This window comes from Triticum dicoccoides, chromosome 4B, assembly GCF_002162155.2.
Source record: "Triticum dicoccoides isolate Atlit2015 ecotype Zavitan chromosome 4B, WEW_v2.0, whole genome shotgun sequence".
NCBI lineage: Eukaryota > Viridiplantae > Streptophyta > Magnoliopsida > Poales > Poaceae > Triticum > Triticum dicoccoides.
The window spans coordinates 65,844,845-65,854,731 of NC_041387.1; the positions used below are offsets into that span (position 1 = coordinate 65,844,845).

General features: G+C 46.1%; 2 protein-coding genes across 2 annotated transcripts; one reads left to right on the top strand and one right to left on the bottom strand.

Moving 5' to 3' along the window:
* Positions 1–1,750: 1,750 nt before the first annotated feature.
* On the top strand, positions 1,751–5,418 carry LOC119295042 (probable E3 ubiquitin-protein ligase ARI1). The gene is made up of 5 exons (XM_037573369.1): positions 1,751–2,078; positions 2,928–2,960; positions 3,065–3,356; positions 3,596–4,076; positions 4,328–5,418. The coding sequence occupies exons 1-5, from the start codon at positions 1,899–1,901 to the stop codon at positions 4,989–4,991; spliced, it is 1,650 nt and encodes a 549-aa protein (XP_037429266.1). The 5' UTR covers positions 1,751–1,898; the 3' UTR covers positions 4,992–5,418.
* A 2,733-nt stretch (positions 5,419–8,151) lies between these two features.
* LOC119295043 (metacaspase-1-like) lies at positions 8,152–9,677 on the bottom strand. The gene is made up of 3 exons (XM_037573370.1): positions 9,274–9,677; positions 8,852–9,191; positions 8,152–8,763 (listed from the first exon to the last, which is right to left on the bottom strand). Exons 1-3 carry the CDS (start codon positions 9,629–9,631, stop codon positions 8,376–8,378), a joined length of 1,086 nt encoding a protein of 361 aa, XP_037429267.1. The 5' UTR covers positions 9,632–9,677; the 3' UTR covers positions 8,152–8,375.
* Positions 9,678–9,887: the final 210 nt, after the last annotated feature.

Below are 9,887 nucleotides of genomic sequence, written 5' to 3' on the forward strand. Positions count from 1 at the left end.
TGTGAAACCTCTATGAATGAATAACCGACAAAAACCCCAACATCGAAAACATGATAGAAGATGCATGTGAACTTCGTTTTCGATGAACTCGAGCTTGTCATGAAGCTGACCATAAGCTCCAAATCTCACAAGGAGAAGAACCAAACAAGAACCAAGATATATGATGCAAGGATGGAATGGTTTGGGATCTCTACGAACGATACAATCAAGCTACCAATTTGAGAGCCCCCCTTGATAGTACGACAATTGATCCTATAACCCGGTCTCCCAACTACCACCATGAGACCGGTAAAATAGAAAACCTATCAAGTGCAAACCTTTGCCTTGCGTATAACCCACTTGAGCTAGATGATGACGATCTTGTCCTCCGTAAGATGGACCACCTTTCTTGATTGTGTTAGGTCGATGAAGACTAGGTGATTGCTCCCCCATACTCCACTGTGGGTGAGCCACTCTTCGGCACATCTTCACTAGTCCATTGTCACCATAATGGATGGCAAGCTTAAAGCATTTGATCTCTTCGTAATGCTCCACTTGAACTTGCACACCGCAATCTTAATGACGATCACCACTTGATGTCATCCTCTCCATGGGCTGTATGATATCTTTCTTTTGATGCAAGCCCATGGAAACATACTTAACCCCACAAAGAAGTCTCGAGTAGACCATGGGTTAGTACACAAAGCGTAATAGACAATGCTTACCATACCATGAGATCACTTGATCCCACTTGGTACATCTTCTACGTTTTGTGTGTCGACCAACTTGAATCACTCTTTGTACATAGTCTTGATCAACCTTAAATCTTCCCAACTTTCTTCATTAAGATGATGTCTTGAAGGTAAACATGAATGTTCACACAATCTTATTCTTCAAGACTTGTTTGCAATAAGCTCAACTCACACATGACCAATCTTTGGATAAATCGTTAATAGCACATTGGTCAACACATAAACCCCTTGAAACCAACACATGGACTTCAAGAAAACCTATGGACAAATCCTTCAAATATAGCTCAAGGCAACCATTAGTCCATAGAGAATGTCATCAATTACAAAATCCAAACATGAGGGCACCACATGTCCTGTCACTCGCATTATACAAAAGGCCAAGGATATAACATGTTTGATTCAAACACTAACTGTATCCTAACAAGCTTCACTTGAAAAAGTTCGACGCGACTAAAAACTTTCGGCTATACTAGCTAATAAGAACGAAAGATTAACCGAGCAATCACACACCACGTACTAGTTGCAAAATCCAACCAAACAACTTCCAGCCTTACACGCGGTGTTGCTCCCTTCCCCAAACTCCAATGCTACCTTTTGTGACCAAAAAAAGCACATGGTATCTCCCTCACCTAACAATCATGATGAGGTGGCATAGCTTGCATGTGCACCGCAATAATTTAGCCGGACCCATCATGCACTCACCCCGTTCCAAAATAAACGTCGTGATTCTAGATACAATAATTAATTGTGAAAGCGACATTGACATAATTGCATGCGCTCTACAATAGGTGAGCGCGTTACCTGATTCTCGAAGGAAAGGAACCAGATTACCCTTCGGTAACTTGTATTTGTCCTTCAGGTGGATTGTGATATACTAGGTTACCGTCCGGTTCCAACACGTCAACACACACACGCCCGAGTCGAACCTCCCCTTGCCTTCCGGCTTTTGCCCTCCGCGGAGACGAAAAGCATCCGCCTTTAAACCCCTCTGGTCTCTGCCAGCGGTCCACTCCGGCTTACCCAGCCACCAGCCACCGGCCAAAATCCGCGACCAAACTGCCAAGCCTTCTCCCCGAAGCCTTTCCGGAAAAACCCTCGCTCCCCTTCCTTCCTTCTCCCCCGCCCCCTGCTCCCCCACCCCGGCCGCGATCAAACCCCGCCATCGCCATGGCCAGCGACGACGACTGCTACTACTACTACGAAGACGACGGCGACGGCGAGGAGGATGAGGAGGAGGAGGGGGAGGAGGCGGCCGACTGGGACGGCCTGGCGGTGGGGGCGGACGAGGACGACCTCGGCCTGCTCGAGGACGACCCGCCGCACTCGGAGCGCCGCGTCGATTGCTGGGTGAGTTCTCGCGGCTGGCCGGCCGGCGGATTCCGTGCCCTTGGATTGCGTGCGCGTGCGGGTTACCGGGGCGAGATCGGGGGGATTCGAGCCTCCACGTGCTCCTGACCCTTCGCCAGACCAGGCCGAACTTCGCGTCCTTTTTTTTTAAAGACTTCTAGTTTACGCGTCTCTGCATTCTGCTCTGGGAGCCTCTGTTATCCCCTTTCAGCAGCGCACTAGTTTCGCCAAGCAGTTTCCTCGCCAGATCGGCTCCAGACGGGGCGGGGTTGGAATCTGTTAATGCCGACTGAAACAGAGTCCCAATGTGATTGATCAGCGAAAAAATATTGCTAGTGGCGTGACCGTGCTTGAAATCACGCAGCTCTCTTGGCTCCAAACTCTGTTTTAGTTGCGAGATCTTTTGGTTCCTGGTTTGCTGATATCATAGTAAAATTATTATGAATCACATTTTATGAACCAGTAGATGACACACTATGACATGCACAGCTTCCCTTCCTGAATGAATAATCTGTTCTGCTAATTATAATTTTAAGCACCATACAAATCATTTATAAGACAATAACTGCAAGATGAGGGCATCAAGCATGGATGCCATTCCTGGTCTGCTGATAGTTTCAGCTCCTGTCTGTTACCAAAGCTCAAAGCTCTGAACCTCTCATCTTTAGAGTAAAATATTGATTATTCGCTCAAACTACTTATTTTATCCAATCATTTGTACTTGTATTTTGCATTGTCTGTGATTTATGTGTCCGGATTAGCCAGCTGCACTAGAATGTAGAATATTTTTTAAAGAAGATTCTTATGGTTGTTTAATTAAGGTTTTAACAATTATAATTGTTGTTTTAGGCTATTACAGAAGACACCCTTTCTGCGGCCCAGGTAATGGGCCATGCTGGCCATTTCTTATGATTTCATAGTTAGATTCAGTCCGTCTACTGCTAGTTGAGGTTCACTGACTGTTTCTTTATCTACTGTACCTACAGCAAGAAGACTTGTCCATAATGATGAATTTGCTCAATATAAAGCAGCACCAGGCGCGCAGTCTCTTCATTCACCACCGATGGAAGATAGACTGCATCTATGATTGCCTTGACAGGAAGGGGCGAGACCGCATGCTCAGAGAGGCAGGCATTGTACTGCAGGAGAAGAGTAGCATGCTAATAGGTGCCTCAAGAACACCCTCGACAAGTGTCCAATGCAATGTGTGCTTTGATGATGACTTGTCCCCGGCCGCTGTCTCGACTATGGACTGTGGCCATTGCTTCTGCAATGACTGTGAGTTCATCATGCCTTCTCCTCAGTAGTTATCTTCTGACCCTGCATAGTTACTTTAAGGTGTACAGTTATTCTGATATGTACAATGACTGATCTTATGCAATGCAACCACCAGCAGCAGCAACAGCAGAGGATTAAAATCACTTGCAAAACACGTCTACGCAGCTCTCGCTTACCCCTAACACCTGAAAATAAAAACAAAAACATTTTCTTACCGGGGCACTTCAAAAAATTTCCAGGTTGGACAGAGCACTTCAATGCAGCCATAGACAGTGGCAAGAAGCAGATACGTTGCATGGAGGTGAAGTGCTTGGCTATTTGCGATGAGGGCATTGTGCAGCGCCTACTTGGCCAGAAGTACCCCGATGCAGCCAAGCGCTTTGATCGCTTCCTACTGGAGTCTTATCTTGAGGACAATGACTTTGTGAAGTGGTGCCCCAGCATCCCACACTGTGGACGCGCAATCCGTGTGGGCACTGGTGATCGTTACTGCGAGGTCAAGTGCCTCTGTGGTGTCAGCTTCTGCTTCAACTGTATGGAGCAGACACACTCACCATGCCCGTGTAACATATGGAAGCAGTGGAACACCAGGATCCATGGCGAGTCAGAGAACATCAAATGGATTGTTAAAAACACCAAGAGCTGCCCCAAGTGCTTCAAGCCGATTGAGAAGCGTGACGGTTGCAACCTGGTCAAGTGCAAGTGTGGCCAGTATATGTGGTAAGCTCTTTTCACATATGGGGTCATCTGTCCGTGAAAACATGTGAGCTCGACTGCCCGATCAGCAATCTGTGAACTGCTCATCAGCGTACCTTTGGGATAATTTTCATCCCATTATTCCTGCACATGCTTATTGCAGTGCTTACATGCTAATTCACTCATTCTCTGAGGAATGTTCTTATGTTACCTGCTGCATGCATCCTACTCCGACTTAAATCAGTTATTGATTATTAGTTCTTTTACGAATGCAGCTGGCTATGTGGTGGACCCACAGGTAGCGCGCACACATGGACAAACATTGAGGGCCACAGCTGCAACCGCTACAAGGAGAGCAAGGACAAGGTGGACACGGGCAGGCGGCAGCTAGAGCGATACGCGCATTACTGCAACCGGTTCAAGATCCATGAGGACTCATACAAGGAGCAACACGAAAAGCTGGGGCCGGCCATCAAAGAGAAAGTGAAACAGCTGGAGTCGAACCACCTGCGACCAAGGCTGATCAGGGACGGCGACTGGCTGACCGATGCACACCAGCGCCTGCTGTGGTCACGGCAGGTGGTGTCACGATCATACGCGTTTGCCTACCACATGTTCGGCGGCGAACTGCAGGCGCACCGGTCAGAGCGGGGCAGCTTGGCCCCAGCGCAGAATCTGTTTGAGAGCCAGCAGGAGCAGCTGGAGCGCCACGTGGAGCAGCTGTCGAAGGTGCTCGTGACGGATATCCCGGCGCTGCCTGACCAGGAGATAGTGAAGGTGAAGCAGGAGGTCGTCAACCTCGACAAGATCCTCGAGAGGCTCTGCGGGGAGATGTACACCTGCATTCAGGACGAGCTGCTGCCGCTGCTCACGGAACCCATGGACATCGCCGCTTACACGCCGGACGGCCCTGTGCGGGCCAAGGTGTTCCGGGCCTGACAGGCTTCTTCACTTGGATGCTCCATCTCCAGGCGGACATACAGTGTGGCAGCAACTGATGAGTGAAGACCACCTTGACATGCATCTGATGCAAATGTGGACGTACAGTAAGGAATGATTTAGGTTAGTGGAGGCCTCGCACTAGGAGGAGCTAACCTAAGTACCCAAGTAGTACTAATATAGATTATTATTACTCCCTCCGTCCCAATGTAAGTCATTTTTTGACATTACACTAGTGTCAAAAAACGTCTTACATTGTGGAACGGAGGGAGTAGTTTGCAAGTGAAGCATGTACGGGTTCATCCAGCTATCTGTGGTGTCTGTACTAAGCGTTGTTCATCTTTCTGATGGGATGATATAAGTAACAACCTACGGCAAATCATCAAACCCCTGATAAAGTGTGGCGAATCATCTAATCCCCCCTTAATCTTGTCTTTTTTAATCTGCGTATAAGGTTTGTCTGAAGTCAACAGTCACTATACAAAATTAATATCGTTAGATGCATCGTGGAACTAATATTTGCTAGTATTATATAGCTCTAATATTGAAGATGCTGATATCTATTAATATATATTTGGTCAAACGTTTTGAAGTCTGACTTCAGATAAATCTTATATGTGGAGTAAAAAGAAAAGAAAGAAGTATATATACGAGGACTTTGGGAGTCGTTCATGGATAAATGATTTTGTTCCCCAACATGCAGAAAATGTGTGTGTTCAATTGTTGTATGTAATGTTTAGGTGGCATGTGTGTGTTCAATTGTTGTATGTAATGTTTTGTGCTATGTGTATGTGCAATCTATGAGAGATATGTTTCCATTGAGTGATATATTGATTATATTGGAATTCAAGTTATGTATATTTAAGTGTAGTTCATTCGAGTGCCTAATTAAGTTGTGTAATGTTCCACTATTTTGTACTACCTCCGTAGAAAAATATAAAAGCGCTTAAATTACTATTTTAATGATGTAAACACTCTTATATTTCTTTACAGAGGGAGTATCTTTTAAATCCCAAAATGTACTAGTGATGGGGAAAAAAGCACGTCACCGCTAAGGCCAATGGTCTGGGCTTGGACCAACTTCCATTGGGAAACTCCCACGGACTTCCTTTCATTAGTACCGCTGTTACTAGTGACGAGCATCATGTGAAAAGTTGTTACTGACTGCAGTCCAGTCGTCCTCGATGGGATTTTTGGACCCAGCATTGATAATAAATTTTTTGTAATAGTGATCTGTAACATCATGTTTATTAAGCTACAGTAATCCTATGTTAATGGTGCCATGTCATCACATTACTGTTGCTAATCTTTACTTTGATCCAAATCATAATTCAAATTCAAATCCAAGTTGAAAGTCAAAATTCAAATTTGTCAAACATGAAAAAAAATGTTCATAATGTTGCAAATAATACCTGGGTAATTGTCATGTTGAAACCCACATTTTATAAGTAATAAAAATGCCCTAAAATAAATAAAACTGGGGCTAAACAAATATTTAAATGCTTTTAAAATAACAAAGTAATAAACAAATACAATTATTTAATTAAAGTGCCAAATTAAATATGGCAGTAACCTAATTAATAATACTAATTTAGGGACTAAGTTCATATTTTATAAACTAAAAATAAAATAAAACTAAAAGGAAAACAGAAAAAGTAAAAAAAGGAAAAGGAAAATACGAAAAAAAACGGGCCTAGCCCACCTGGGCCGGCCCAGCCAGCCCAAATCCCCCACCCGGTCGCCTTCGCCCCCCTGATCCTCCGATTGGGCGTCAGCACGCACTCCGTTTGGACGTGGGGATGGCCTTTGCCATAAGCTATGTTTAGGTCCGGGCGCTTTTTTAATTAAAATATAACAAAAATGTAATAAATGTGCTCCAGTTTAGATGAAAATCTTCTGGTTTGCATGTAATTCATCCGATTTGTTAAAATCAGGTTTGAAATGTATATGACAATTGTTGTATGGACGGCTCCCACATCATTATCTGCGGACTACCCCCCTCCCCCCATCTGCAGACGGATGCGGTGTCCAGTTTAAGGGTCTATATTGAAGATGCCCTTACTTCGATATGTATATTGTCATGAGTCAAACCTTGTGAGAAGAGAAAATTTATCAGTATCTTTAATATCACTAGATTCATTGATTACATTTTCGCATCCCATATATTTAGACATTTTTTAGTATACATTGTACTACTGTATTTGTTATTGCAAACTAACATATTGGTTTTCTATAAACTTGATCATAGACTCAAAGACATATAATATGTGAAGTACATTGAAACCGAGCGACTATATGATTAGAGTGGGCAATAGGAGTGATACTTAATTTGCAAGCTAGGTTCTCCGCCTAGCTTAGCTTCTAGTCGTATCATTGCAAGCGCTATCCCATTATTTGCTAGTTTGTGGGAGGTGCAGATTAGGAGGAATATGATTCATGTTCTTCTATACAGGGTAGTGGATATGAATTTTATAAATTCAAAGGTGAACGGAAACGTGATGGAATTAACGAGAATAGATGTATACGTCACGAGCAGAGACCAACGCCAGGTTCTTCTATACAGGTTTGTGGTTTCATGAAAGTTTCGCTGATTCAAAAAATGATCGTGCATTTAAAAAATGCTGGTTCAATCAAAAATCGTGAATTTCAAAATCTGTTCCATCAATTTTCAATAAAATGTTCGTCGATAGTACAAATGTTGGCCTATTGAATAAAAAGGTTTTAATTTTTTTTGCAAATATGTTCATGAATTAAAAAAATGTTCATGACTTTAGAATAATGTTTGAAATCTGTAAAAATGTTCAAGAATTTGAAAACGTTCATGATTTGAGATATGTTCACGAGTTTAAAAAAATGTTCGTGATTTTTAAAAAATTATTCACGATTTTCACGAAAATGAGAGTGATGGTGTATTTCGGTGATGCAGCAAAATGTGGTCATGGCCATTAGAGATTATGATTATTATTTTCTTCCGTTGCAACGCACAGACCGTTTTGCTAGTTAAAACTTAAAAGCACCAAATTTATTATTGTTGAGAAATACTCCATCCGTTCCTAAATATTTGTCTTTTTAGAGATTTCAAATGAACTACCACATACGGATGTATATAGACATATTTTAGAGTGTAATTCACTCATTTTGTTCCGTATGTAGTCACTTGTTGAAATCTCGAGAAAGACAAATATTTAGGAACGGAGGAGTACTATGTAATAATACACCGTACAACACAAGCGGCGCCGCTTGACGGCCCGTGACTAAGCCACATAGACTTGACTGATCCAGCACAATCGGTTTGACTTGTCAGTTGTGACGAACAGGTAGGAAAGCTTGCCGTAATTATTGAGGTGCAGAGGGCAGAGCGTGGTTGATGTCGTGATGTTTCAATCATAGCAGAAACTGCGTCCGGTTGATGTCGAACTTGTCCGACGAAGTCAGCTGCGGCTCCTGCACGCCGCTGAAGTTGACCACCTTGCGGACGAGCGAGCAGACGGGCGCGGGGAGCTTGCAGTTGATCCGCCCGTCGGCGTTGCGCTCGCGGATGATGGCCTTTATCGTCGCCAGCAGCTGCGCGTAGGTGGGCGTCCGCTGCGCGAACAGCGCCGCCGTGAAGAAGCTGTACGTCAGGGCCCCCATGCCCACGAGCTCGTCGCCGATCCCGTCGGTCGACGTCTGGGTGTCGGCGCAGCCGCTGATCAGGACCGCCTGCCCGCCGCTCGTTTTCTTCCAGGCGCCGTTCGGAGCGCTCTGGTCCGTCCATTCAGATTCCCCGTTCCTCAAAAATGGTAAAACAATGGCATTATTAAGTGGAATCACTTGCGGTGCGAAGGATTAAGGGGAGAAGATGGCTAATCGCGTTGTACCTTTTGATCTTGCAGAGGTTGGGGAGATCAAGGACGGTGCCGCTGTGGCAGGCGTCGACGACGGCGTGGAGCCTGACGCCGTGCACGAGCGGCCGGACCAGGGCCGCGTTGATCTCGTCGTCCCGGATGTCGCTGCCGTAGTCGTCCGGGTCCGAGTCGAGCGGGCAGAGCACCTCGTCCTTCCCGTCCCGCTCGTCGCCGTCGTCGTCGCGCACCTGGTCGCCGTGGCCGGAGAAGTGGAACACGAGGGAGTCGCCGGAGCTGCAGCCGTGCACGAGCCACCGCATCGCCAGCAGGATGTTGCACTTGGTCGGCGTCCTGTACGGATCGCGCTCCTCATCTGGCAAGCAGCACGAGAACGATGGTCAGACAAACAAATGCGTAGGTGGTGGGTGAGTTCTTGGGTGTTCGTCCGTCGTTACCGGTGAGGACGAGGATGCACTGGCTTGGAAACCCGTACTTCTGGGTGAGCAGGAAGCTCATGCTCTTGACGTCGGTGATGGGGCCGCTCAGCTCACGGAGATGCGTGCCCGCGTAGTTGATGCCGACCAGGAGGGCGCGCTTGTCGCCGTGGGCTCTGGGGTAGCCCGCCTCCCGCAGCCTCGGCGGCGTTGCCGGCCTCGTGCGGCCGCCGCCCGCCATGTTGCTGATCATGTTCACGACGAAGCCGACGGCGCCGTGCCGCCGACCGACGCGCGTCACCCCGCGGCAATGCGCGCACTGCACAGCGCGTGCTCCCCGCGGGATGGACACGCCCTCGCCGCAGTGACCACACTCCATGGCTTGGCTTGTATCTATGGCTAGGAAGGAAGTTGCTTCCTCTGCCTTGGTGTTGCGTGCGTCTCTCTTCTCAACTCCATGCCCCTTTTTATAGTGCTACATCGAGCCGGAAAAGGCCATGATTCGAATGAACATCAAGCATTTTTGCAGGAACGGTCCTATTTCTTTCTTTCTTTTTTTGGTTGGAGAATCGAATGCATTGTAGCACCATGAACATTAACAAACTGCATGGAGGAGTGAGTGGGGCATATGATTC

Excerpts from the sequence above, each read along its gene's own strand:
- LOC119295042 (XM_037573369.1), top strand. The coding sequence starts at position 1,899 with ATGGCCAGCGACGACGACTGCTACTACTACTACGAAGACGACGGCGAC. Across the intron at positions 3,357-3,595 it reads CCATTGCTTCTGCAATGACT|GTTGGACAGAGCACTTCAAT; the intron begins GTGAGTTCATCA and ends AAAAATTTCCAG. Across the intron at positions 4,077-4,327 it reads AAGTGTGGCCAGTATATGTG|CTGGCTATGTGGTGGACCCA; the intron begins GTAAGCTCTTTT and ends TTACGAATGCAG.
- LOC119295043 (XM_037573370.1), bottom strand. The coding sequence starts at position 9,631 with ATGGAGTGTGGTCACTGCGGCGAGGGCGTGTCCATCCCGCGGGGAGCA. Across the intron at positions 9,192-9,273 it reads GTGCATCCTCGTCCTCACCG|ATGAGGAGCGCGATCCGTAC; the intron begins GTAACGACGGAC and ends GCTGCTTGCCAG. Across the intron at positions 8,764-8,851 it reads AACCTCTGCAAGATCAAAAG|GAACGGGGAATCTGAATGGA; the intron begins GTACAACGCGAT and ends ACCATTTTTGAG.